The sequence below is a fragment of the Rhea americana genome, unplaced genomic scaffold (assembly GCF_003343005.1).
Source record: "Rhea americana isolate MKP2758 unplaced genomic scaffold, rheAme1 scaffold_9, whole genome shotgun sequence".
Taxonomy (NCBI): domain Eukaryota; kingdom Metazoa; phylum Chordata; class Aves; order Rheiformes; family Rheidae; genus Rhea; species Rhea americana.
This window is the reverse complement of record NW_028187088.1, coordinates 7,707,904-7,722,229: the sequence shown is the minus strand read 5'-3', so window position 1 is coordinate 7,722,229 and position 14,326 is coordinate 7,707,904. Positions and strand designations below refer to the sequence as shown.

The following is a 14,326-nucleotide window of genomic DNA, read 5'->3' as shown; positions in this document are numbered from 1 at the left end:
CGGCAGCTTGGGCAGCAGGGCAGCGAGCCGCGTGTCGGGCGAGGCCGGAGCATCCCGGGGTTTCTGATGGAAAACAGCGATTCCCCCCCCCACACACACACACACCCTCCCCACACACCCCGCAGCAAGGGCAGTGCTTTGMGCAGTCCTCCATGGAAACAAGCAGGCGCCCTTACTTGCACGCCTCCGTGCCTGGCCTTGCCTACAGCCTTGCAGAAGATCTCAGTGCCCAGGAGAAGTGTGTGTGTGGGGGGGGGGTCTGCAATTCTGAGAGCCAGGGGCATGGCTAAATATTTCAGTCTTAACCAGTGCCTGAGCCCCTCTCGCAGCTCACCTTTGTGTCTGTAGCTTGAAAATCGTGGCATCTGTTTAGAAATGGTCAGCATTGAGGTCATCTTTGTTGCCCCGTTTTTTGTTTGCTTGTTTTTTTGTTGTTTTTTAAACAGTGCATGCTCCAACCTTAGCCCCTCTTGCAGGCCCTTGGATCACGCCATTTTTGATGGGAGAAATCGTAGATGTGGTACTAATCTTCTTTGATTCTTTATTTGAAAAAAAAAAAAAGTTGTAAATGTGGAAGGTGTTCTCCTAACTGAGGGCTTCCCTCAGTGGATGCAGGATCTGAGTCTGTATTTCACTAAGCTGTTTTTGTGTCACTTAAGCATTAATGAAGGGAAGCTGGATGTCCCTGGGAGATGCTTGGTGTGGTACAGGCCCTAGGAGAGCTGTCTTTGGTTTCTTTCTCCTCATGGCCCTCAGTGGAATAGTTTATGAAAAAGCATATCGGAAGAAAGGTGAGTGGGGGATTCTGGCTTGAACAGGGATCTCTCAAAAGCTAAAACTGACTGATCTAGTTTAGAATAGCTTCAAAGGAGCTCTAAACTCTTCCTGAATGGAAATTCCAAAAATCAGAGCTGGTTCCCTAAGAGTTTCCGCACTGCTGTTTGCAGCAAGTGCTGGCACTAGGTATTTTCRTAGTTTTACTTACAGACATATCCTATCCAGTGTTTATAAAAGAACAGCACTACAGCCAAAGTTCCCATAAATCAGCCTCTGTTACTTATTTTCTGACAGAGGCAAGAGAAGCATCTTACTATGAATATTTATCCAGTGTGTTTCATATCATCTATTTCACAAACAGCAGTACAAGGAGAACACCAGATCAGCAGTTCCCTTGCAGGTTAAAGCCTTCCTGCATTCCCCTTGTTTGATTCTGCTGATATATGTATTTATTTTTCAAAGAAGATTCTTCTCTTCATGCCTCTGAACAGAAATATCTGTACTTGATGAAGAAAGGCCAGCATCACCCCGTGACATTCACTGAATGACATACAAAACCCCTGCTATCTGCACAGGCCACAGAGTTGGTGGTGGTGGTTCAAGCCCAGAGTAAGCAAAATAACTTGCTTTTCTCCATCTTGCCTTGGTTGAGAGCTAGAGATGTCCCAGATTAAACAACAGGAGCTGAGCAGCTTGTGTGGAAGAGGACAAAATCCCTTTAATATAGTTATTTCTGAGAGGAAAGCATCTTTCCTTTTGAATCCCAACCGTACCATTTCAGATGCCTAGATTTTCCCTGGCACTCAGAACAGATGGCTTTTCCTCTTGGTTTCCACACTGTTAGCCTGGGAGAGTACTGATAGGCTTGCCAATGCCTGGAGCCTAGGAAGGAGACTTCTTGTCTGATTCTGATAGTTTCATATGTCCTTTCTGAATCAGCATATTTGATCAGATAGCGTGCATGAGTCATAATGGCTGATCCTCCTTTGCTGCTCAATTCTTTATTTCATGGCTTGCATCAGTGGTGGTCATCTGGGAGACCTGAGACACATTCACATTGTTCATGGCCACCAGCAGCTTCAGGGCAGTAGTCTGTAACTTGTCCTCCTCTACTGCCTTCCCCATGTTCAACAGCCGCTGCAGAGTCTGCAGCAAACTCTGCACATGGATATCCTGTAGCCTCAGGAAGAGATCCTGGAGGTCACTGGTGGGCAACTGTCCTCGCTGCTGGCCGCTAACTGTCACCTCTGGGACGTGTGTGTCAGAAGGATTTAGTTGCATGCTCCTTGACCGTGGTGCACCCTCAGGTAGGGAGGTGGAGATCACGGCTACTTGCTTGTCAAGGCTGGAGTGAGCTGGCTGGGCAGCTGTGGGAAATGTGGGGTAGACAGGCTGTGGACTGGTGACCACTACGGACAATGCAGCATCACCATTTGTGGTCTGGTTGTTGAAGGCTTGTGCGCTTTCCAGCTCAGCTTTGCTCTGTTCTGGGCAGGCAGTCCTCTGTGGAGGAGAAAATATACCTCTGTAAGAAATGGCAGCACAGAGAGTGGGCACCCCGCCATCCCTCTGTTCTGTGGAATTAGCGCTTGCTGCACTATCCTATCTTTCACTTTCCCTAAAAAGTTGGCTTCCTCACAGGCCCGGGGAGGAGGAAAGAAACCTTCATCTCCTCTCCTTGTCACATCTCCCCATAAGCCTTCTTTTGCAACTCCTAGTTGTGTTCTTCTTTACTCTCCTCTTTTAGCCTGTATGAATGACCTTTCCTCATGCAGTAGCCTAGATTGTCTCACCATGCTTGGGTATGACAGCTGGAGATGGGGACTGAGGTGCTCTACAGAGGTTCATTTTCTTCAAGATTCCTTCTTCCTTCTTGGCAAGTGGCTAGAGATCCCATGTATAAACTAGTCAGCTTGGTGGAAGGCTGGGTTATGCATTGCTCTCTTCTAGTTTCCCTCTCTTTTTAGCCCTCTGTTTTCTCACTTCCTGATTCTCAGGGCTCTCTTTTTTGCCTGGCCTTTGCTCATGGCACTCAATGGTCTTCAGAAAATAGTTAAATAACTCACCTTAATGAAATACCTTTTCCTAGTACAGCGATAAAAAGAAAAGGCACAGAAGTCTGTAAAGAAAGGAATTTCTGGCAGTTCTGAGCAAACAGGCCCTAGAAAGAGGCAAATAATGAAACAGACTCAGCGATAARCTCCAGTGCAGCCAATTGCTTCACACTTGCCCTCAGCACTATGGAATGCTCTGCATCCCTCCATGAAAAATCTATGGCCTTCAGGTGCCTTCCTGAACCTCAGTGAGAAACTCCATTGCTTCCTGGTCATCTCCATGACCCTCAGCAAGAAGAGGCTGGCCCCAGGAACGTGTTTGGCTGCTGTTGGAGAGTGGGTGTGAAAGAGGACGCTTATGAGTGGATGTCTTCCCCCTCACCCTGAGATTGCTTTCTGTCCCTCTCCCCCACCAGCTTCCAAGTCTCTTTCTCTGATCAAGCAAATCYAGTGCTGGCTGTGCAAGACCCCTGTCTGTATGCCTGCCCACAGGAGTTATGCTCAATTTTACCCTCAGGAATGACTCCATGATTTTCATACTCATCCAGTCTCTGGATCAGGGGGTTCTGGCAGCCATACAATGCACGAATGAGGCAGGCAGCACTGGCACGGTGGGCAACCCGAAGGAGCCTGAAGAACTGGTGATACTCATGATCAGAGAGTGGCGTTCCCTGTTGCTGTGCCTTCATACCTCGAGGGCTGGCTGTGCAGTCCCAACCTGAGAGCACTGATGAAAAATAAAATGCAAGGAGGTGGAGAGAGGAGGAAACACTGGCCATGACACACTCAGAARAGCTGGAAGGCTCAACCCAAATCTGTAATCCCTTCCTTTGTATGCAGGGTCCTGAGCATTGGAAATGCAGTAACTGGCTCAGGATGGGGGTCTCGAACTGAGGGTGACACCGTCCCCTCCTCTGCCTCTGTCAAAGACTGTAGTATTTTGGTGACAGGACCAGAGCTCTGGTGATTGAAGTCCTCAACTACAAGAAAGGTCTTGAAAGGCATGGGTGGAACTGGTAATGCAGCTCTACTCTGGGGGCTGGAGCAAGGAGTCTTTTTCTTTTCAAGAATTTTATTTCTAYAAATTCTTTCTCCAGGTGAGTGGGTCCAGAACCCTTGAATTAATAGAAAACACCCAAATGGACATGTGCATGCCCTTTCAATGGTCCAAGCATTCATTGAACCCATATGTGAAACTTACTGCARTTTCTTACTTGTAAAGAACATTATGAAAGCTTGCAAAATCAAACACTTGGATGTTAGATGTGCCTAAATTAGTTTCATGTGCAATCTTAGTCTCATCTACTTGTGCATATGCATTTTGTATGTTAAGTACACACAACTTACTGTTCTTTCCATTGGACTTCCAATGGAAAGAACAGTAAGTTGCTGTGTGCATAAAGATTTCCTGGACCTGCCAGGTCAGAAAATCAAAGCTTTTCAGGCTAGGTAGTTATTATCTTCAGGACATCTGCCTCGTTTTCCACAGTTTGGAAGATGTATGGAAGAATGAGGCAGGAAGATGCTGGAAAAGGAAGGTAGTCTTATGGATGCTCTTCCAAGAAGTAGATTTTATTACTGTCTTCACTGCTAGGCAAGCAATTAAACAAAGTTTCTCAGAGTGTTGTTAATGGCATTTTCCTTACCTTGTGGTTGCCATGTAAAGGAAGGCCCTCTTGCGCTTTTGGAGTTTGTATATGCTATGTTTTGAACAACAAGTAAGTGCTACATTAGCATATATACTCTGAGAAGAGAGGGCTGAGATGTTTCAGACTGAGATTCTGAAAGCAGTGGATAGCTTTGAGTCTGATCCCTCTCTGCTTTGTTTTGCCATTTGCAAAATCCCTATAAACAATTATTAGCTGTGAAGCACTAAAATACAGAGTGTGTGAAAAAGTTCCTGAGGAAATGAGTCATTCTGTGTAGAGCAGAGTTCAGATGGGATCAGTAAATAAATCATAGGATCAAACACTGGTCAGTAAGGGTGACATAAGGTATTGACTAGCTGCTTGTTAAGAAGGCATTGTCCATCCTGSGGCTGAGTAAGCCAACCCTTGGGAAAAAAAAAAAGTGAAGCCGTGTAATTAAAGAACTCCGTTGCTATGTCTGTACAYGGGAGGAACAAATATAAAGTTACAAAAGTAATTGCAATTTAGGCATGCTCTAGGCATTCTGTTTGACTTTGCAACCTCCATAGTAATCTTTTWAAACTAAGAAGTCTTCTAAACTTCAGAAGTCCTGAACTTAAAAATTTCCCTATGGCCTCTGTCTTACTGTGTTTCTGTAAATGCAACTGGACCAAAACAAAAGCAAGTAACTTTTTGTTGAAACATTAACTGAGGTTATGGGGCAATCTGTGAGACAATATTAGATGAGGATGCAACACTTGGCCAAGTAATATACAAAACTGCTGAAAGAAGAAAAATGATGACASTTGGAGATATGGGGCTCCTCTGCAGTCTGTAGGTAGGACGTGGCCTGATAAGGCAGACCTTCCTAACCATTTCTCCCAGCTCTAACACTTTCTGTTCACCTCTAACCAAGGTCCTCTCTCAGATTTCTCTCTTCTCCTACCTAGCCTCCTCCTCCTTCCTCTCATCCCTTCATCTAGCTAGTTCTTCCCTTCCCCCTTTATCTTCCCAGCCTGAGGTTCAAATCCAAGTCTCTGCACTCATTTCTGGTTTCTGAGTCCAGCAGTCTGAATTCTCAAGTCTTTGCTGAACAAACCTCTGCCTTTCTCATTTTCTTGTCCTCTGCCCGGTTGCTTTCAGTTCTGAGTCATCTTCATTCTCTCATTCAGCAGGTTTCCTCACTTCAGCCCCTTTTCTCCCAGACTGYTTCTCCTTGCTGTATCTCTCTCCATTTTGCCAGCTGTCTCCTCCCAATATTGGCTACTAATCATTGTATTCCAACCCGTCTCTTTACCAGGAGCTAATCACACTATTGCACCCTCTTCCCCACCTGAAGGCTGCCTGTTCGTTCTTTCATAGAATCAGTAAGGTTGGAAGGGACCTCTCGAGATCATCTAGTCCAACCTCCCTGCTCAGCAGGGTCACCTAGAGCATATGTTAGCCAGGGTTATTTTTCCCTAGGTGCAGGACCCTGTACTTGCCCCTGTTGAACCTCATGAGGTTCCTCTCCACCCAACTCTCCAGCCTGTCCAGGTCTCTCTGAATGGCAGCACAGTCCTCAGGTGTATCAGCCACCCCACATCAGGCAGGATACAGCGATAGATATTCTGGGTATGCAGAGTGCTTCTCCGGATGCCTAAGGCAAACTGAGAGCAAGTGCTTTGGTCACCTCTCTATCTACCGACACTAAGAGCCAGCCAGCAGGCAGCTTTCCGCTATGTGTGCCACTGTACATTCTTTGCAGCTATTGTGATGGCTCTGCCTTCCACTTCCAGCCGTTTCTGTTTTCTCTTGTGCTCCTTTGGAAGCACAAAAGCTCAGGAACCAGAAGAACAGCCCCACTAGAGAACAGTATACATTTTACATTGTTGTTGTCTTGGAAATGTTGGAATTGACTGGGGAGGGAGGGAAGGAAATCTAGAAAAGTTTGGTTTGGTTCATACCTTTGGTATATAAAATTTTAGCACCTATGGTTAAAGACTGACAAAATTATAAGCATCCAGCATTTTGTAGTTGAGGATTTGAGGCAACTGATGATATCTGGGGCTGTGAGGCCTTTTTATATAATCCAGCACCGTGGAGTTTGCTGACAAAGGATGCTGTCCTCATCAAATGGTCTAGCTGTAGCACTCTCCCAGCCCTGCTGCCAGGGCTAAGTTCATGTGTATTCTTAACTAACTTTTCTCATTGGGGTTGTGTTTGCTTTCATTAAAATGTGGAAATTGGAGACAGAGGCTTTGTGTCTGCTGAGCAGTTCAAAGGTATGTCACCTACCCGCAAGGAAGTAACTAACTGAAACTCTTTGGAGGACTGCAGGCAGAGGTAGTGTTCTGCACAGCCAGTGCTAAGCTCGGCATATTTGTGGTATTTGAGGGTACTYGTCTTTTCCTTTCAGTTCCAAACCACCAAAGCTGAAGTGCTCTAGGAGGGAAAGGGTGAAGAGCAGCCGAATCTGCCATCCTTTCTCACAACCTGATTTTTAAGGAGAGCAATGGAGATATTTCCTACTTACTATAAAAAATCAGGAGAGCCTGTGTGGCTGACATTGCACCTTGCTGCCGCAGGTKTAGTGTCGGACAGATCCTGAAGGCCACGCTGTTAGAGGTGTCGCAGTGTGACAGCAACACTGCTTTTCTTTTGCCTGTTTACCTCCTCATGTCTCTTCCTGCAGCTGCTGGGTGTGCCTGCAGGGAGCTGGGAGAAGGTGGGAAGAAGTGGCTTGGTGTCCCCAAGCTGTGTGTGACATCACAAGTCCCTCCAGGCCCCGGGCTTGTCACCTTCACCGGGTGTTCCAGTTCCCCTCTCTGCTCCCATCCGGGCTTCCCCAGTGTTAGCTCTGTGGTCCTATTGCTGAGGCAGCATTTGCCAGCAGAAACTTTCAGGACAGGCGTTGGCTCATGGAGCCTAGCAGATCCAGGTAGGCATGTATAAGAAAACTATACTAACGGTTGGGGACCTGGACTATAAGGTATGTCCAAGTGGGAACACCCTGCTCAGTATAGACGTAAAAAAGGCTTTTTACTTGGCAGACTTGCTGGCTCTTTTCTGCAGGCATAGCAGCCGGCAGAGGTCTGTGGACCTGTTGAGTCCTTGCTGGCTGATGGGTCCGTTGCATCCCATGGAGGTCAGGAGAACGCTCACACCACAGTGGAGATCTGCTTTGCCAGTGAGCAAAGTGCCAGGATGTGGTACTGGAGATCAGGAATGCTGGRGACGGATGGCTGGGAGCATCTGAGCATGGCTAGACCAGGTGTGAGAAGAGAGTTTATAGTAAGGGGAAATAGGGAGGAAGAAACATGGGACAGAATTTTTTTGTTTTTCATTTTAGCCACAGGAGAGGATGCTTCCTTCTGAGCATTTGCAGCACAATCTTTTCCTACCAGCGCTGAAAGAGGCTTGTCTGTGGTTTATCTGGAGGCCTGATCCCCCTGAAAAGCAAGGCTGAGGAGCCTTTACTGAGGGCCAAATATGAACTTTCTGCGATTTTTTGGAGGGCCATGTCTTAGTGTTTTCCTGTGTAACCTCTGGAAACACTGACTGGCAGGTTCTATTTTCTTAGGCATTATATTGTTAATCATTTTCACTGAAAAAAGACCATCTTAAGTCCCCCACCCTCCAGTCTAGGARACTAAATAACACTCACTAGATGTTCAAGAAGAGTGGTACTTCCCCACACTCCAGTAAAACAATGAGGCTTCAAAGAGGCAGAAACTTTACATGGAGGGGGGGGAGAAACAGTAACATATCAATCTGGTAGCCCAAACAAGCCACAGCAGGGAACAAAACTGCTACTGAGTATATGAGCCTGAGTTTGGACACRGTCCACCTGCAGCAGTGGAGTCTGCTGTTAAGTTATTACTACCCTCTTCCTTGCTGTGCTTGTCACACACAGTGTGGCCCAAACTCAGAGAAATCCTGATGGCAGCAGCTTGTATAGAGGATATTCAGTTTTCCAGGTTTGATGTCCACTGCTTTGTGCTTCTGCCTCACCAAAGTTTGTGCTCTCAGTGGCTTGTCTGACCTTGGCCAGCAGTGTCCTTCATTGGGCAGTCCCTTGAGGTGGCCTCTCTCCATCCATCATCTCAGGRGATTGGTGTGGCTCATCATCTCCCTGATGCCAGCAGGTCACTCTCTCATTCCTTATGTAGTCTTACTAGGACTGTTGTCTCATCARTCAGTAGGTTTCTTCAGGACTCACATCCATGCTGTGGAGCCATATTTTCCCTATATGGCTGTTCAGTGGCATCTTACAGACAGATCTTTACTACACATCAAATAATGTGCTTTCTGCTGTATTCCACAATGCTCTTGAGTCCATGTGTAGTAAGCAGTTTCCTGTATCTGCTTTACATCTTGTACAGCGCTCTCTGTTTTACAGCACTAATTATTGGTCAGCATTAAATGCTAGTCACACTAGGGCTCTAGTGACTGTTTGCACAACTTCTGCATTTGAAGCATTGCTATTGATAATGTGTAAACAGAGTAAAATCTCTTCTCTCTCCCAGACCTATGGATGCCTTGCTGAGCTACTGAGAGTAACCACACAAAATCCTCTTGGTAAAGGCAATAAACAGGACCCTGAACAGAGCCAGAAAGCAGAGGTGGGATTTTCCTTACATCTCCAGAAGTGTATCAGGTTCTCAGTTCAGTAGGCAGGAAGACTATATAATGATTTGAAGAAATTATATTTTCTTATATAGAACTCAGTGGGAGGCATTTTTTGTTTGAAATTGCAGCAGGAGGAACGCCCAGCCACTTGTGAGAAGGTAACACACTGATGGGCAGTTCTCTGTGACACATGTAGACGATGCCCATGTTTCCTGCATGAGCTAGCCTTGGTTAGCAGATCTGAGCTGTGGTGCCACAGTGTATATGGCTGTGACCCTGAAAAAAAATAACTGATTTTAGGCAAAATTTATTGTATTATCAACTTGATTATGTTTCTTCAGCCCTGCCTGTCACGGCATAGAGATCTTGTGCTCTTCCCACAGATCAGTTCCTTGGTTCCTCTCCTGCTGGGAACAGCTGGGGCTGCTGCACGTGGAGCATTACCTGTCCTGCCAAACAGGGCCCTGTCAAGGTCTCYGATGTGGTTGCTGATGTACATTGAATAACTGCTTCATTTTTCTCTAGTCTAGGTTTCTTCCATTTCCTAAATACTTTTCTCTTGTAATCTCAATCTACAGCACTGCTGCTGTGAGTGGTATTTATTACATTTGCTTTCTTTCCTCTGATTAGGGTCTGCCATTCTTGACTTTGTTTTAACCTGCTGCTTGGTGTGATGGGTAACAATTTGTGGCCAGAAGCAGCTAAACACAGAGAGTAGAGCTATTGCTCACAAGGTGAGGRATTGATTTGGCTAAGATAGAGAATGCCTGGGAAAGGAAGGAAAGAGCTGAATGCTGAAAATTTGGTGTGCGTTTTGATGCGCACTCATTGTGCTTCCTCTGTGTCCATATTATATAGGTTCTTCCTTCTGCTTTCAAGAAGATTCACAGGGCAGGGTATGATAAAGATGAAACACAAACACGCAGCCTTTGGGAATTGAATATCCTTTCAGAAAGAGCCTATTCAAAATCAAATCCCATGTATTTTTCAGCATTAACACTATACTTAAAATGTTAGAAGGAGTAAATAACTAAAGTGTGGCTTTTTATTCTTTCATTTTGACAATATTCTTAATGTTTTATTGGTCAGTTAGCTGCCTCAGGGTTCGTTCCTTGGGCCAATGCTACACATTTGTTTGTATTACAAATGTTTTTCAGCCCTGATTTTTGTAAAAGAAACCTTGGAAATCAGTGTAGACAATGTGATGTTGTATCCCAAAGTCAACAAATCACCYGAAACAAAACCTGATGGGCTTATCCTACTGTATTCATCTCGTATTCTAACCTCCTACGAGTCAATGGATGTGTTAACTGGTTCACTGCTGACTCTGTAAGCATTGTTATCCTGCTAATCTCATCTGTCGCATTCCAAGATTCATTTCCAAGTTGTGTTCTCCAATATAAATAATAAAAACCAGGAGCCTCTAAATGTTTCAAACTAAATGTTAATTTCCATGCTTGATCAATAAAAACAGTTTATCATACTGCTCAACTGCCTAATTGTTCTGTAGATAAAATTTAGATACAACTTGCTGCAGAATACTTAGGGATTTCTTATTAAGGAAAAGATCTACACCTGAAAAGAAGAAGGAAAATAATTACTTAGCAGGTGTAGATGTTTCTGTGGTGTCATCTGGTTCCTTATAAGTTTAAGCAGGGGAATGCTGGAAGAAGAGCAGCCATAGGTGATGGGGAGAGAAGTAGGAAGAGAAATAGTTACATTGGGGGGTTTTGAGGAGAGTGGGAATTTTGAGGACAAGCAAGTAACAGGTTTTGTCCCTACAGCTGTCACTTTATGACAGAGGATGCTCTTTGTAATCTGTGTTACAGTAGCCACCCATTCTTATTTCACACTTTATTCCTCTTTCCCTTTCCATGTTCCTTGGTCTCAGATCCCTCCCTCCCTCTGTCCAGAGAAGAATACCGAGGGTCTGGTTACTACAGCACTAGCTAACAGTGACTGATGTGCAGCAGATCTCTGGCAGTTGCCTTTTGCGGATTTCTCTCTCAGAGATGCAGACAGAATTATTTATTGCTAGTTCCTCTGTTCACTCCAGCAGGTGTCAGGACCATGAGTGACACAAAGAAGGGCAAGCTTCATCAGGAAAGTTCTGCAAAAGCAGAGCTGCATCTGCTGTCCTCCAGAAGGCTCACGGGAGATACCCCTCAGGATGCCAATCAAAGACAAGACTGCAAGCAGGAGCTGGAGTCAGAAAATGAGGTGGACCTGTCTTTTGGAAAGAGACAAAGAACAGTAACTCCCTGTGGGATAGAAGTCTGGGAGTGCAAGGATGGTGGCAGCACCCACATCAGCAAGCTTATTCTCGCTGGGGACAATCCAGGCCCTGCTGTATGTGAGAATGGCTCCATTTGGGTTCAGCAGGTGGGAGAGAAAACCTACGAGTGTCCTGAATGTGGGAAGACCTTCAGCCGGAGCTCATACTTGAGCCAACATCAGAGAATCCACCTGGCAGAGAAACCCTTCAGCTGCTCTGAATGTGGGAAGAGTTTCACACGAAACTCAGACCTCATCAAACACCAGCGTATCCACACTGGYGAGAAGCCCTACCAGTGCAATGAGTGTGAAAAGACCTTCAGCCAGAGGTCCAATGTGATCAGGCACCAGCGGACCCACACAGGAGAGAGACACTACCAATGCAATGAATGCGGGAAAAGCTTCAGCCAGAACTCACATCTCATCGTCCATCAGAGAAGCCACAAGGGTGAGAAACCATTCAATTGCCCACGGTGTGAGAAAAGCTTCAGTGATCGCTCTTCCCTGATCATCCACCGGAGAGTCCACACTGGAGAGAAGCCTCACAAGTGCCAGGAGTGTGGGAAGCGTTTCCGGGACAGCTCAGCCATCATTCGGCATCAGAGGATCCACACAGGAGAGAAACCGTATGAGTGCACAGAGTGTGGGAAAACCTTCCGCCAGAGCTCCTCGCTGGTGACCCACATGAGGACACACACGGGTGAGAAGCCCTATAAATGCCCAGTGTGTGGAAAGGGCTTTAGCCAGAGCTCAGCACTTACCACTCATCGTCGGATCCATGCGGGAAAGGCCTTACCCATGTTCCACAATAGCCTGCTGCCCAACCCTTACCAGTGCGCCGAGTGCGGCCGGAGGTGCAGCGACCACTCCACTCTGCTCAAACACCAGAGCACGCATGCAGAAGAGAGGCCCTACATCTGTGTGGAGTGCGGGGACAGCTTCCGACGGAGCTCAGCCCTCAATGTGCACCTGAGAATCCACCGAGGGGAGAGACCCTACAAATGCGAGGAATGCGGAAAAACCTTCAGGCACAGCTCAGCTCTCGGTGCGCACCTGAGGATCCACGCAGGAGCCAAGCCCTATGAGTGCAGTGAGTGTGGGAAAAGCTTCCGGAAAAGCTCAACGCTTAAAGTGCATTTGAAAATCCACACAGCCAAGAAACCTCATAAATGTAYAGTGGGTAGGAGAGCTCTCAGTTCCCGCTCACTTCTACCATAGCCCAGAGCAGTCGTCTGTCGTGTTGAGGTCATACGAAAAAGGGTGAGTGATGAGAACCACMATGGAGAAAAACTAACTGGTGACAGGGTCACTCTGATATCGGGGCTGGGTGCTTAATTCTGAAAACCATTATGGGGTCTGGAAGCAGTGAATTGGTCCTAAGAGCCAAGCGCTGGTGGCTTAGGAAGAGATTACTGACAGCCTGAGGAATGGGGACCAAGTTCTAGGTAATTTGGGGGTTGAGAATCTGTGGTGGAATGGAAGTAGAAAACTAGGCTTTTAATATAACTTTTTAACTAAAGAAAAGATCAAAATAAAAGGTTGGTTCTAATGCTAAACTTTGGCTTGTTAGACACTGTAACAATCTTAGAAACTCTTTTTGTTACCTTCTCCTATTTTTCATGAATATAGTAAGTTTACCCAGTGCTTGACAATGCATTTCTGGTTCTTTGAGTCTGAGACTCTGAAGCTAGACCTCAGTCTGTCTTTTCCTCTTTTCCAAATAACAACAGATTCCTACCTCYACATGCAGAATTTGTGTGACAGGATACCTGAGTAATGCAGAGCTGATGTGACTGTTCCAGAAAACATGGATGCAAACTCCATTTTTGGTTTGAATGCTGCCCATTTGGCAGCTTTACCAAAATTTGTCTCCTCTGGTTTGAAACACCTTAGGACATCAATAAAACACAGGCAAAAATGTGGCCTTACCTTGTTTAACCAAAAAAACAAAAAAAAATCTCCTAGATGTCCTAGTCAGATTGAGTACACACCATAGGTTACTATTGGTAGTCTAGAGATTGTTTGTAGTTTTCTAGTCCTTTTTATGATAGAGTACTCTTCTTTAGCTTACTATTGTTTGTAAGGTATTAACATACGAAGCTCAGCATAACAGTTAGTAATAAATTTAATTACAGTAATTCCTATGACTGTGTATGACATAACCCTTCTTTATATTGCTATGTTTTATTACTAGGTATGTGTTTCCATCCTGAATAAAACCTCTTTTCTCTGCATAACCCCATTTTCTGTCCTCGTGTGTTATATAGCTGGGAGTGAAACTGTAAACAGGGATCAGCCCCGCACCGAAGCTGAGTTCGGCATGGCCGTGTGAGCTGGTATTCACACGGGACGACCTGATGGGGAAGGCAGGATGGACGGACAGACGGGCGGCAGTTGTGGCGGACGGACTTTGTGTCCGCAAGCCAGGGGCTCGTCTGCACAAGTCTATGGCAGAACTGKCTGCCCGTCGTGGCTTTTGTACCCGGTGATAGGCTCCCTGCTGTAGTGTTTCACTTGTGATAGCTGGACAAAGAGAAAAGGCGTCGAAAATGTCTAGAGAAAGAYGCTAGAAATAATTAGAAACAGCACAGGGACTTTTTTTTTTTAATGAAATAAGGTTTAAAGAGCCGGGCTTTAAGGCTACACAGAAAGAATAGCTCAAGTTCTTAAGAGCTGCGGATCAGACTCCGACTGCTGCGATCCTTCGTGAAAGGACGGCGCGGTACGCGGCGCCGCGAGGCCGCCCGGGTCGGACGGCGCAGCTCGCGGAGGCCGCAGCCGGCTGGACCCGCCTCTGGGCACAGGCGCCGCCGGGCAACGGCCAGCGCCGGCAGGTCTCACGCTAGGCCCCGCCCCAGCCCGGCCCGCGCCCGTTGCCGGTAGCTGACGTCGCGGCGCCGTCACAGCGAGAGGGGCGGGGCTTCTCGGGCGCCCTGTTCGAAGCGGGGCCGGTGGCGGCGCGCGAGATGGAAGGCGGGAAGG

The 14,326-nt window shown here is 46.4% G+C and overlaps 2 protein-coding genes across 2 annotated transcripts; one reads left to right on the top strand and one right to left on the bottom strand.

Moving 5' to 3' along the window:
- Positions 1-466: 466 nt before the first annotated feature.
- LOC146584830 (uncharacterized) lies at positions 467-13,563 on the top strand. Its single transcript, XM_085324147.1, has 2 exons — positions 467-791; positions 11,130-13,563. The coding sequence occupies exons 1-2, from the start codon at positions 665-667 to the stop codon at positions 12,560-12,562; spliced, it is 1,560 nt and encodes a 519-aa protein (XP_085180273.1). The 5' UTR covers positions 467-664; the 3' UTR covers positions 12,563-13,563.
- On the bottom strand, positions 1,771-3,610 carry LOC146584831 (uncharacterized). Its single transcript, XM_085324118.1, has 3 exons — positions 3,343-3,610; positions 2,844-2,938; positions 1,771-2,280 (listed from the first exon to the last, which is right to left on the bottom strand). Exons 1-3 carry the CDS (start codon positions 3,608-3,610, stop codon positions 1,771-1,773), a joined length of 873 nt encoding a protein of 290 aa, XP_085180244.1.
- Positions 13,564-14,326: the final 763 nt, after the last annotated feature.

What these genes read in the sequence shown, in the direction of transcription:
- LOC146584831 (XM_085324118.1), bottom strand. Translation starts at nt 3,610, where the DNA reads ATGGCCAGTGTTTCCTCCTCTCTCCACCTCCTTGCATTTTATTTTTCA. An exon ending in TCATGGAGTCATTCCTGAGG is followed by an intron (nt 2,939 to 3,342) that starts GTAAAATTGAGC and finishes GCCTCTTTCTAG; the next exon opens with GGCCTGTTTGCTCAGAACTG. An exon ending in GGAAAAGGTATTTCATTAAG is followed by an intron (nt 2,281 to 2,843) that starts GTGAGTTATTTA and finishes TCTCCTCCACAG; the next exon opens with AGGACTGCCTGCCCAGAACA.